The 14,013-nt window shown below is 37.1% G+C and overlaps 2 protein-coding genes across 2 annotated transcripts; both read right to left on the bottom strand.

Moving 5' to 3' along the window:
• Nucleotides 1-257: 257 nt before the first annotated feature.
• Nucleotides 258-3,622, bottom strand: LOC113284521 (probable thiol methyltransferase 2). Its single transcript, XM_026534012.1, has 8 exons — nucleotides 3,469-3,622; nucleotides 3,178-3,308; nucleotides 2,843-2,929; nucleotides 2,263-2,363; nucleotides 2,087-2,186; nucleotides 1,887-1,933; nucleotides 1,640-1,718; nucleotides 258-671 (listed from the first exon to the last, which is right to left on the bottom strand). The coding sequence occupies exons 1-8, from the start codon at nucleotides 3,575-3,577 to the stop codon at nucleotides 633-635; spliced, it is 693 nt and encodes a 230-aa protein (XP_026389797.1). The 5' UTR covers nucleotides 3,578-3,622; the 3' UTR covers nucleotides 258-632.
• An 855-nt stretch (nucleotides 3,623-4,477) lies between these two features.
• Nucleotides 4,478-5,560, bottom strand: LOC113296312. The gene is made up of 2 exons (XM_026544641.1): nucleotides 4,737-5,560; nucleotides 4,478-4,580 (listed from the first exon to the last, which is right to left on the bottom strand). Exons 1-2 carry the CDS (start codon nucleotides 5,558-5,560, stop codon nucleotides 4,478-4,480), a joined length of 927 nt encoding a protein of 308 aa, XP_026400426.1.
• Nucleotides 5,561-14,013: the final 8,453 nt, after the last annotated feature.

Genomic DNA, 14,013 nt, shown 5'->3' with positions numbered 1-14,013 from the left:
ATCCGTTTAGAGTATCAATGGAATTTATTTATTATTTTTAAGTTTTGATAATTCATCATCTGTGATTTATATTAGTATTAGTTTGTTTTACAATCCACGTCTAGTCAGCTGATCATGATTCTCTTGTGTTTTGAGAGGTAATATTAGAATGTGTTCGATTGAATTTAAAAGAAAAGGATGCATGTCCTAAAATAACAGTCTGAACCAGCTGATGAAAGAATTGACATGTTTCTTTTGAATCTGATACCCAGAAAGAATTCGAGAGAAATAATACAAGATTTTATTAATCTCGATAACAAAGGATTACAACAAAGAGAGCCTTACGCAGGCGGCAGGATACACTGGAGATGAAGGAGAAGAGAGGTGTAACAGATAACAGAATTAAGGCTGAACAATTCTGTCATAACAGCTGCAGAAAACTGTAACAGCTAAAAATATAAAACAAAAATGTTTATTCCAACACTCGGGTTACACCTCACACAACTCTCTCACAGCTTCAAATGGGGATTGTATCATCAGAGGATGGTTGTCATTGTGATTGTCACATCTCTGTTTGTGTTTACGAGCCAAGATTGATATAAGATACGATCACTAGCTTTCTTCTCTTCCATTAGTCAAAATGGAGAAAATTTTTAAAGACACCTCTTCCATCTCCCAAGCTTCTCGTTACCCTGCAAAAGTGAAAACAACAAGTTCTGAAATCCCAAGTAAAGACATTTGAGCAATCAGAAGTCAAGGTAGTTGTATCGTACGGAGTATATCTTTTTCATTCTATGCGTAAAACGCCTCCAGATCAATAAATAATTAACAGATTACAGAGCTTAATAACAAATTTTAGTACCAAAAGATAGAAGCATATTCAGTCTTTTCTGCAAATACTATCAGTAACAGAATTCTGCTGTCCACACCTGGTATTAACCGAAAAGCTTTCTGTTACAGTGTGCAGTTCAGGACCTTCAGCTACGGCATATACATCAAGGGGTATCAGTATTCTATTATGGTATCAAGTTTAGGGTTCACCTGATCTAGAACCGTTACTTAGTATTCAAGCGATTATATTACCCTACTAGATAAAGAGGGGGTTCCAAACTTCCTCGTAGATGATGCTGTTACCTTTTAGAAAATATGCTAATTTTTCTTAAGGATGTTCTACATAATGAAAAAATCATCATCACCAAAAATTAGCTTCAAACTCATTTTCATTTGAGTGTCATAGGCCCGATAAAGTGGAAATGTCAGTGCCATGCAATTTTAAGCACGTGACTGGAATCCTCCTCTCGTTTAAATATAGATATATTATATGGCACTTAAATGGGGGCATAATGGGGCACACTAAGCATGAGCCTCAATATAACACACTACCACCTTGATTTCTTTATGACCATCTAACTATATCAGCACTGATTTTTATTTAATATGTTAGGTAGTGTGGGTTGATGATCCCAAACACTGGTTTTAATGCAGGATATAGTGAGGTGGGGTACCAGTTCCCCCGCCCTTGACATACATTAGTGACGGAGCGAATAACTGCAGGACAGCAGTGGTAAGAGTCGCACCTTACCATAGTTGGATGTTTGGCATTGAGATCACATACCTTACAGTGAATTCTATCCTAAAATTTTGAAATATGTTTACATACCTTTCGTTTTCCTACAGCTAGCTCGTTATCTATTATAGAAATCGCCTTGAATCCCCAGGGATGCAAAACCTCTTCAAAACTGCAGATAGATGCAAATAGCCATAGGTCAATCAGATGATACCAAGAAAACATAAACACTCATTTACATGGTACAAGCTAATGGGCTATAGTAAGTTAGTGACATATGAGAAATAGACATGAAGAGAGCCATTGAACAAAAAGAAAAAAAATTGAATTTAGAAATTACTCGGCCACAGAAACTTTAAAAGGTGGACCTCCATCACGATCATTAGTCTGCAATTAAAATAAAAACGAATATTCTACAGTTAATTTAAAAGCATGTAAGATTTTCTCAGATTTTCTAATTTTCATAGACTATATTTATCATTTGAGAAAACTCAAGTTAGACAGATATATTATGAGCAATAAATGGGTCCTTGCTCTTACAGGATACATTAGAGTTATGAGTTCCCCATCTGGTTTCAACAGCTCATGCATTCGTGTTCCCCAAGATGCTCTCATGCGAGGTTCAATTGCACAGAAAAATCTATAAAGCTCCATATTAACGTCAGCAACATGGAGCAATCCACTGAATGAAAGAAGTTGATATATCATCGACTTACGTATAATCAAATATGAGATCAAATATCTCAGTTGGACGCCAAGTGAAGAAGTCCGCCTCTATAAACTCAAAATATTTGGCACTTGGCGATGACGAAGATATCTGGTGACAAATCACACAGAGGTTAGGTAGGTAATATTTAATGATACAAAAGAAGGAATTAAGATCTACCAAAAGTAAGGTGCTTAGCGGACTAGAATCAGTAGAATAAAGGAAATAGATGGGCATAGTTAATCAGATTAGGAAAAAAACAGGTCCACTAATCTGAGATTGATTTCAAGTTTTCTAGTCCTATACCACATTCCGCATACATAATAATTCTTGGGCGAGATACATGAACTCTTATTCTGAGCGTGAAATAGATGGGCATAGGTGACAAATTCATATATTAAGTCACAATTGTCCAAGCTTGTCACAGATCGATAACAATGAAAGGTAATATCATCGTCCACACCTCGCGCTCCTTCTCCCAAGAAACATTTACATTCTTTATTCAAATCTATAAAAGAACAATACAGTACAGTAATTGCATAAGCAGTAATCATGCACATCTATCTAATTATCCTGTCTGTAAACCTTACCTCTCTTGCTCTCTTAATGCCAGTTTCCGATATATCCAGGCCTACAACATAGCGTTCAGGATTTGCAATTGCAACCACGTCGTGCCCCTGTCAGTTTGAATATTCTGTAAGCTAGTTACTTAAAATCTACAAATTGTAAACTTAAGTTGCAGAATTATAAAACCACCATGTATCTGTACGGGCTGGCACATTTCATAACTCAATTTTGGAGTATCATTTCTTAAGATTATCTCGGGTGAATAGTATGTGACCACAATTTTTCAATGAATCAAGTTAAACTGTGAGGTGTAATAAACAAAATTTCCTAAAGAGAAGTTTGATAATAAGAAACTCACAGCCCCACATCCAGGCACTAGAACTCTGCCTTTGGGAAGGGTTTCCTTCTCAAGAAGTTGAAGCAGTACAGGCGTTGGCTGACCCAAATCCCATCCCGTGTCTCCTTGCTCCCAGCATTTCTCCCAACGACCTGAAAATTTAAAAATTAAAATCACCGTTCACAAAAAAACAATGAAACCCTAACAGCTAACAAAAAAAAGTTAAATTGAATTCACACAGCTTGCATAAAAATTAAAATTAAATGAGTATAGCGAGATGTATAACTCTCAATTGAAAAGCACAATTGTTACCTGAGTACTCATCCGAGAGACCCTGCAATTTTTCCAGCTTGGAACTAAATATTGGAGAATGATTTTCTTCTCCTCTTCTATCTTCCATTTTTGGGTTTTTATCTTCCATTTTTGGGTTTGTTGCCCAACGCCCAACCTCAACCTCGAGGTCAAATTTACGGGTAGTTAAATGTGGGGACGAAGACGCAAGGGCAAAAAGAGAAAATTTAATTTGGGTTCTTATTAGAGCGTCCACAGTGGTGCGAGTATAACCAAAGACCAAAGACTAAAAAAAAGACCAAATTTGGGTTTAGTCCGTCATATGGCGTAGTGGGAAAAGAGTATATTTGGTCGCGCGTTGATAAACATTACGCCTGGGATCAGGCGTTGGTAAAGATAACGCCCGAATGGGGCGTTGGTAAAGATAACGCGCGAGTGGGGCGTTGGTATAGTATACGCTTCAGAAACAAAAAAAAAAAAAAATGGGACGGAGGTATAAAACCCGTCCCATGCAAGTTTCATAAATTGTGAAAGTGGGGCGTTAAGTATATGAACGCCCCATTTCGCGCGTTGTCTTTACCAACGCCCCATCGGGCGTACATTATATCAACGCCCCGTTTCAGGCGTACATTATATCAACGCCCCTTGTGTAGCGGACATTATATCAACGCCCAATGAATGACGGAGATTATATCAACGCCCGATGTGTAGCGGAGATTATATCAACGCCCGACTATATTTGGATTTGGTCTTGATCGCAGACCAAATTTGGTCTGGATTTTACTCTTTGATCAAATTTTGATCGATGGTCCGTCCCACTACGCCAGCCCACTCGACTGAAAATTTGGGTTTACTCGTCCATTGCAGTTGCTCTTAGGGAAGAAGAGGGTGGCGGCAACGGTGGTGGTGGGAAAGGATAAAGTGTTTATATGGCTTTTAAGGGGGTTTTGCTGCACCTCCACCTCTTTTTTTTTTTTTGATAAGAAAAAAAGTTTATTGATTATACTGAAGCAGCAAATTGGTCTCTGACTTAGAGTTCACAAATATCTGCAGGAAACTCATTAAGATGATATATGTTGGATGTTGTTTCTCTGACAGATTTAGCAACAGCATCTGCAACTTGATTATCATCCCTACTAACAAACGAAAACTTACAATAATCAAAATTTCAACTTAAATGTTTAATTTCCTTGAAAAGGTTTTTATTCTCCCATTGGATTAAGAGAGAATTATCTAGTAGTGATTGAATGACAAGCTTAGTGTCAGCTTCAATATGGATTCTCTTTAACTTCAGGTCTTTTGCCCAGATTAAAGCTTCACGAATCGCCATGCATTCTCCACTGTCAGGGCTTAGAACTCCATCTGAGTAGTGTCCTTGGATGCCTTGGCAGATACCTGGAAAGTTACGGAGTACCATTCCAGTACCCAATTGATTAGTATCATGGCTAAATGAAGCATCAGTATTAAATTTTAAGGTGTCTTGTCTAGGGGGTTTCCATCTTGACACTGCTAATAATGAAGAACTAGTGTTATGCATGGAATCAGAAATATGCATGGAACTAGTGTTCATATGAGAGTTTAAATAGAAATTGATTCTGTGCACAGTATTAAGTGGGTTGAGAGCTACTCCCTGAAATATTGCATCACACCTATCTTTCCACAGAACCCAAGAACCGATCATAAGAGAGAGGAGTCTCTTCTCATTAGATGAATTGAGATTACTAGAAAACCAATCCTCAGCCCATTCAGAGACACTGCCAAACTTGTTTTGTTCTTCTTCAATATTAATGTTGAGATGTCTCCATACTGTTTTTGAGAAAGAACATTCTAGCAGAAGATGTTCAATGGTTTCATAATGGTTGCCACAAAACCCACACTGAGTATCAGAGGAGTCATTATAGATAGACAGCTTTGCCTTGGTTGAATGAATGCCATGAATGCATTTCCATGTGAAAACCTTGATTCTGTGAGATGCACTGCAATGCCAAAGAGATTTCCATACAGAAGCTTGAATAACTCTACCATTAATCTCAATATCTCTGTCAGACAAAGTCAGATGTTTATACGCACTTTTAACAGAGATTTTACCATCTCTGGATGGCATCCAAATCATAATGTCATCTTTGGTTGTATCCATGAAGTCTTTGGATTTGCTGAGAAGTTTCTGGATCAAACAACTTGTTTAGAAACTCCACATTCCAGGAGTTTGAGTTTGGCAGAAGAAGCTCCTCAACATCTTGATAAAATCTGTGAAGATCATTTATAGGAGTTGGGGGATGAGCATTACCTGGAATCCAACTGTCAAGCCAGATTTTAGTCTTTTTCCCATTATTAACTACCATGAAATAATGCTTTTGTATAATTAACAACCCTTTGGTAATGCCATTCCAAGTGTATGAGCCATTCTTTGCTTCAATATTTTGATGCAGAATATTGCCTTCTTTGAAGTATTTACTGTCCATAATTTGAGTCCATAGTGAATCTTTCTCAGTGAGTAATCTCCAAGCAAGCTTTGTAAGAAGAGCCAAGTTAAGCATTTCCAAATCTCTAAAAGCCATGTCACCCATGTCCTTCGGTTTACAAACTTTATTCCATCCAATGGGATTTAATCCTCTATTTGATTTGTAACTCCCAAAAAAATTTCTTTGAATAGTTGTGAGCTTGTTCAGTACATGTGAATGAATCTTGAAGTATCTCATTTGATATATTTGGATTGAGTTGAGCACATGTTTAACCATAGTTCCTCTGCCAGCTTGAGTAAGAGAAGTAGAAGACCAAGAAGTATATCTGTTTTGAAAGTTTGCTTCAATGCTCTTAAAAGCTTCTTGTTTTGAATCACCCAAAATGAGAGGGGAACCTAAATACCTTTCTTTAGAAGACATTGTTTTAACCCCAAGTATTTGAGTTAGAGTAGTTGCAACTTCTGGTTTAGTCTTCTTATTGAAATACACTGAAGATTTCTCAAAATTGATGAGTTGCCCAGACTGAGAGCTAAAGTTATGTAAAAGCTCAAAAAGATGGTTAACTGAGGAAAGATTTGCTTGAGTGAAAATCAAGCAGTCATCTGCAAAAAGCAAATAATTGATGGCTGGTGAATGAGCAGCCACTTTAATACCTTTAATTGTATTATTCTGCTGAGCTAAATTGAATTGTATGGACAAAAACTCCATTGACAATATGAACAGATAAGGTGACAGGGGGTCACCTTGTCTTACTCCCCTTGTAGGATGAAACTATTCACATGGTGAACCATTAAGCAGAACAGAGAGTGAAGTGGTGCTGATACACTGATAAATAAGATTACAGAAATCTTCACAGAAGCCAAAATATCTTAAGACTTTAATAAGAAAGCTCCATTCAAGTCTGTCAAATGCCTTGGACATATCAAGTTTGAGAGCAAACCAACCTATTTGACCCCTCTTTTTATTCATTGAGTGAATTATTTCCTGAGCAATAACTGTGATTATCACTTATAAGCCTTCCAGAAACATAGGCATCTTGATAAGGAGATATGATTTTCTCCATTAAGGGCTTCATCCTGTTCACTAGAATCTTAGAAATAATCTTATATGAAGTATTACATAGACCAATTGGTCTATAATCAGCAGCACAGATAGGTTTCTTCTTCTTTGGAATTAAAGAGATATAAGTTTTGTTAATCTGCTTCAGAATATGTTTAGTCTCAAAGAATCTTGTGACCATTCTGCAAACATCTTCACCCACTATGTTCCATTGACTCTTCTAGAATTCATACTGAAACCCTTCTGGTCCTGGTGCACTCCAATTTTCCATTGATTTTAAAGTATTGAAAATATCTTGAGATAAAGGAATCCTTGTCAAAAGAGAATTGTCTGCTTCAGTATCAATGTAGGAATTGTTAAGTATAGGCCCTCCTCCAGAATAGGATTTGTGGTGGTGCTGATAGTCTTGAAGTGATCTGTAAGATGCAAAGAAATTTCCTCTCTAGAATGCAGCCAGTTGTTGTTGTGATCTTTGATGGAATCTATATTATTTCTGGCTTTCTTTTTATTTTCTTTAATATGGAAGTATTTGTTGTTGGTATCCATGTCCTTAATAAAATGGTCTCTTGATTTCTGTTGATAGAATTCACTCTTCATTTTATGCAAATTATCCATCTCTTAGTTGATGTAGAAGATTTTATTGTGAGTCTCAGCATTGAAAGGTTGTTCCTTAAGGATATTAAGTTTTTGATGCATCTTGTCCACCTTCTGATTGATATCACCAAAGTGTTCCCTGTTCCAAAGAGATAGATCTCTTCTTGTTGTTTGAAGTTTTTGGATAAGCTGAAATCCAGGTGAACCAGCAAAACTGGTGTTCCAAGCATTTTCTATTACAGGGATACAAGTATTGTCATTCAACCAAGTAAAGAAGAACTTGAATGGTTTCCAACATTTAGGAGAAGTGGCATCTGTAACTAGAAGAATAGGGCTGTGATCACTCCCAACTTGAGTGAGATGCAGTAATTTGGAGTTAGGGAAGTGAGCACTCCAATCCCCATTACCTAGAGCTAGGTTTATTCTAGATCTCCTAGAACCTGTGCCTAAGTTATTACTGGTCCAAGTATAGTTCTTTCCAACATAACCAATATCTTCTAGACCACAAGTTCTAACAATATTATTGACAAACCCATCTGAAGAGGAGGAAGGACTATCATTATTTTCCAGCAAGTGAAAATTCAGGTCACCTAGAAGGATCCAGGGAGAGTTAACTTGAGTACTAATTTTATGTATAAAATCTCATTGTTCTTTCTTCTTATTGTAATTGGAGTTCCCATACATGCAAGTAAGTAAGAACTCAGGCTTACTTTGATCATATTATATGAGTAAATTGAACATATTAATACTCGAATAAACAAGGTCACAGGTGAACCCATTTTTCCACAAAATAACAAGACCTCCAGAAAGGCCTACAGGCTCTATAAAGGCTTGGTTAGGGTACTGGAAATGGGAGAGAAGTGGTTTTCTCTTGAGTTGACTTAATTTAGTTTCACAAAGGAAGATGATATCAGGGTTTTGAGTTCTAACTAAGTCACTGAGGTGATTTCTAGTGGAAGGAGATTTGAAACCTTGGACATTCCAAGAGAGGATTCTCATGGTGACAAAGTAGTTTTGGTTCAGATCACTACAAATGGTATTGATGTGAATGACAACCAAAAAGAGAGTGATTATAGTAAACTTGTAGACTAAATAACAGGCTTTATGTTGCATGCAAAATTTATAATAAACGTAACTAGAATTTAGACACAATAAATGAGTAACTGAAAATAAGAGAACCCTAAAACGAAAGTAAATATAAGTAATATGGTATGAAAACTGATGAATCCTAGTGCAGAAATTCTGAAAACTTAATAAATAATGATAGAAATTAATAAGAATGCAGATTAAAAACAATAAGAGAAGATTGTAGAAAGTATGAGAAATAGGGGTTACCTGACTCTCCAATAATGTTGCTTCAGCTTGTGGTTCTGAAGTTGTGCACCTGTGAGCTGTTTGGTTCACCATGAGGTCATCACCATTGGCATTTATGAAAGAATATATGACATCATTAGAGCTAGACGAGTCGTCTTCAGAGGTTCTAATTCTTTTACCTAGTCTAATATCTTCTTCATTGCTAGTATCCTTATTAGTGAGAAAAACTACCTAGGTTGAAAGGAACTCCATCTTTAGGTGGAACAAAAATAGTGCTTTTGGCGAACTTCTTCTGGTTTTTCCTTGAAACTGGAGCATTCATGTTAATATTCGACGAAATTTTTTGCCTCAAATTGCTTACCTTTCCGAAAAAATAAGGCTTTTCATGTGCCTTTTCAAGGAAAATAGCAGCATCCTTACAAGCAACTTTACAATGTTTAATTACATAACATTTTGTGCAGATACCACTTGGTTGACGCTCATAGTAGAACTTGATCCACTTAGACAAGCCTGCATTAGTTATAGCCTTTACACCTCTTCTTAGTGGGTCAGTAAGATCGATATTGACACAGACTTTGACAGGATCACTCCCAATAGGTATGGCATCCTTAGGTTCAATAGCCACAACTTCTCCCATTATTTCACCGATTTTGGTGACAACAATGACATTCATATGCTCCGGCAAGAGAAACTTCAATTGAATCCAGAACTGTTGAAATCCCCAGTGTTTTTCAGTGTAAACCAGAGTAGGGATATAATCGTGAACCACCAAAAGTTTTTTGTTGATATTCCAGGGCCTCTCATTGATAACAGTATTAAGCAGATCCCAATCATTGAATTTGAAAATGAAAAGGTTAGGTTCGATCTCTACAATACGGAGATTTTCTTCAGCGACAAATGGCCAAGTGAACTTGATGTATTGTTGGACCAAATCATGATTCATTCTTCCTTCGGTGATGACCTTCCCAATAGTAGAAGCTTCCCAAGCATTTTTTCCTTCATCTTTTTCCCCATTGTTATTTTCATGTTGAACAACGACCATCTTTTCATTGTTACCTAGAGCAAGTGTAGCTTGTTTGAACTTATTGACCAAAGCTCCAACTTCATTATTTCCTTCCTTCTCCATTGTAAACCAATCTTTTTGATTTAGAACTTTAGGGTTTAGGGAATGAAATGATTCTAAAACAAAGATATAGGGTTCTTTGATTTTTAAGTTAGGAAGGTAAAAGATATTGTTACCTTTCTGTTGAAGATATTCAGTAAAGATAGAATTTTGCATAACAAAATGCATAGGGAAGGTACAACTAGGTAGGAGGATTTCTATAATTATGAAAAACCTGAAATTTCGGCTGACTTGGTGCTTGGGGAGTTTGAATTTTTTTGAAATGAAACAAGGGCGGGATGGGTACCTAAATCGGGAATCTGAGTTGAATCGGAAGAGGTTTTTCATCCACCAAATGCCATTGACGACCTCATAGATCTTCCATTCTTTCAAACGATCTAAAGTAACAAGCTCGGCAAACTCCTTGAACACAACTGTACTGAAGGCAAACGCCATTGAAGAAACCACAAGCTGCATAAACATTTTAGGAGAGAACAAAAACGCTTAGTTAGACATATAAAAATAAAAGAAATTGAAAAAAATAAAAGAACAATCAAAACCGGAGGAGAAAGGAGAAGAAAATTAGACAAATAGAATCATAATTGAGAACTAAACACAAGGAAATAAGGGGTAATTGTAATGAGAAAGAGTAGTAATCAGATTTGATGAAAAAATTGCAACTGGGTTAAGCATGCATAGTCGCCCGATTTACAGAGAGGAGATTCTCGGTTTTTTATGGGCTTTTTGAACCAAATGTATCTTCGAACCTCCACCTCTTTTACCGGGAGAAATTCCGATGACAACAATTCTATCGGCTCAAATAGAGAATGGGATCCACTCTTCCCTTATTCCTAATCATCCAAATGGTAGAAGGGTTTCATCTCGTCCCTTCATTTTCCTGTCGGGAGCTTTCTCCCGATAAATCTAGGTGTTCTATGCCTTTCCCTTTACTAGGAAAATAAAGACAGTCCGGTTCGTCCTCAAACAATTATCACCTTAAGGCAGACAGTAACCCGCTTGCAGGAGATTCGCGGGTGTTTCGATTGGACTTACCTCCCGTACCAGACGGGCGATGAACCGTTGTTGTCGACTCGGGCCACGACTCCTATGTCGTGTGCGAACCCGAGGGGCCGAAACGATATAGTAATCGTCGTCCTTCCCTGCACACAGTTTATATAATAATTTTTTTTTTTTAATAATAATACCCTTCCGTAGGGTTAAAAAAAATAAATTCCAATTGTTTAAAGTCCAAAGTCCAAATAAAGTAAAGTGCAAAAGAAAAAGAAAAATAACCTAAAAAAAAATATATATAAAAATCTCTCTTTTTTTTTCCTTCTTTTCTATATATAAAACAAAAAAAAAAAAAACTCCTCTTTCGCTCCTTTCGCTTTAAGCTTTTCCTTCCATGGTCCTTAGTACTCCACTTCGAACCTGCAAATCAAAGACAAAAAGAAACGTAAAAAGGAAAAAAAATAATAATAAACCTAAAAAAATTCTACCTAAGCACAGGTCCGCGTCGGCGGCTCCAAAATCATATTTCAATTTTAAATTAATGCAAAAGTCTTAAAAAAGAATTAATGAAATTACCCCAAGTATGAAGTTTGGCCTCCTCCGTCGTCCCAGTGTTGGGTTTTAGCTCATCATAGTAAAAATGCTCTCAAAATAATTATTTATTGCTCAAAAAGTGGTTTACAAATGATGAAAAGGTGTAACAATTGAACAGAAAAATCGCAACAGAAATAACTGTTGCAAAGGCGCTGTTCAGCTGTTACAAGAAGAACGATAAATGATAACTGTTGTTGTACGACGAACTACGACCCACGAGTGTGCGTCTTAGACACTGTTGATAAACGACTGCTGCTGCGAGTCCGTTCTTCGTGTTCTTCATCTTCATCAATGGCAGCAGCAGCAGCAGAGAGAAATCATGGTTCTCGATTCTGCAGCGTTCCTTCTCTCCTCCCAACTCTCGACAACCCTTCTAGGCAACCATAGAAACATATTTACATCCAACAGACCCATCGAATCTCGCTCATTCACTCCATATAATTCTCTTTAACTCGGCAGTAAAGAAAAATATTCTTGGGAATATTTTCTTTCCATTCTTGCTCTGGTACGCATAGATTTCCATCCTGGTCACTCTAGAAGTGTTTACACACGACCCACAACGTTGCTAGAGCCCTCATGCATGATCAGAACACGCTCAAATCTTCTCCAATCCCGTGTCCAACCCGTGTTTTCCTGTTTTGCTTCCGTGAATTATCCATCTAATTATGGCCAAATTTGATCGAACCAAAAGCCCAAAACGTGTTTGATAGGACATAACACAACTTCCTACCAAAAATCAGCCATTGAATCGCCCTAGAACACGTTCAAAGATTCCAACAAACATCTGCCAGTTGATATATTTTTTTCCCGCCAATTTTTGGTTTTTGAATTTGGGAAGAAGATGTCCTTCCCATAACCAGAACTGGGGTGTGAATAACAGCTGTCTTGGGGGTGACCTTGGGGGTGCCCCTTAGTAATTAGGTTACCCCTTATCCAAAAGCGAGAGTCCGAATAACACTTGTCCTCCGGGTGACAAAATCAACTTTTCGAGCCGAATTTTCCAAAAATATTTATTTCCAAAAAAATACCTACAAATACATAAAATAACAAAATTAGTACAAAATCGAGTGCCAACAATATATAGTATTGAGATCAAATTAGACACAAAAATGTGTCTATCAAATACCCCCAAACTTATTATTTGCTAGTCCTCGAGCAAAATTTATTCTTGAAAAGTGACCGAGTTAATCTCGGGTGGGTTTATCAGAGGTGTACCCACAAAAACCAATACTCCAGACCCTAGCTATCTACGCAGAACCTTGGAAAGCACTAAAGAACCTCCTTGGTTGGCATACAAATATTGACTCTAAGAGGAAGAACCCTGATGTGAAATTCCAATTGTTGTACACGAGTTTGCACTCAAGCATACTAAAATTCATATAAGTGACAGAGCTCTACTAAGATAGTTTCACAGTGGACATCATACTCGGAGTCAGACTAATCACATGAAAAGATTAAGAAGATGGAAAAAGAAAAATGTAGATGGTTGAAAAGTGAACGGTGTTTCCCATATCTGTCTGAAGGCCTCTGCCAAGATGAACCTATCCTAATAGACTGAGATATCGGTCTGACTAATATCAACACAACTGGCATATACAAGGGAACCAGTGGTCAATAACTTAAATCTAGATCAACAAACTGGCAAATACAAGGGAACCAGCAGTTGACTACACATAACAATAACCATTTTTTTTAACTTAACGGCATCAATAGATCTTTTTGATCCAAGCGCATGCTTCTTGTCAGAAGATTACACGATAGTTCCCACGGGTCCTGCATTCCACGCTTGCTTAGGCGACGGAAACAGGGAGAACACACATATTGCTATCCAAGTGTTAGTATTTATTCCGATTGGTCTACTGGTCTGTTTTTTTTTTTTTTTTTTTTTTTTAAAAGGTAACTCAGTCAATCTATTTCACCCTAGCAAAGGTAACAACTTGAATCGTGTGCCCCACCAAATCACTTGAAATAAAAGAAAAATAAAAATAAAAGTGAAAAGGACTCGACGAGATATGGCGAAACTATCATGTTAATTCTAACACCTGAGCTCTGTGCTTTTATGAATAGACTCTATAGATGTTTCCATCTAGTCAGATTGGTTCCTCAACTACTAAAACAAAAATGTTTCCATCCACTTAGATTGGTTAGTGCTATCCTTAATAGGCGTAAATTTCTAGGCTCTGGAGTTTATTTATTGCAACTTAAAACTAACAAAACGTTTCTTCCCCACCCCCAAACTTAAATCTAACATTGTCCTCAATGTTCTAAAGATAAAATTAAAAGCATGAACAAGGAGAAACTGTTACCACTTGAAGAAAAAGAGTTAAGGAAAGATATTACCATGTTGCATGAGATTGGGTTACCTCCCAAGAAGTGCTAAGTTTAAAGTCTTCAGCCAGACATCGGAAGGAATTAGTCACCTCATAGAAT

This window comes from Papaver somniferum, chromosome 1, assembly GCF_003573695.1.
Source record: "Papaver somniferum cultivar HN1 chromosome 1, ASM357369v1, whole genome shotgun sequence".
Taxonomy (NCBI): Eukaryota; Viridiplantae; Streptophyta; class Magnoliopsida; order Ranunculales; family Papaveraceae; genus Papaver; species Papaver somniferum.
This window is presented reverse-complemented; position numbering and strand designations above follow the sequence as displayed.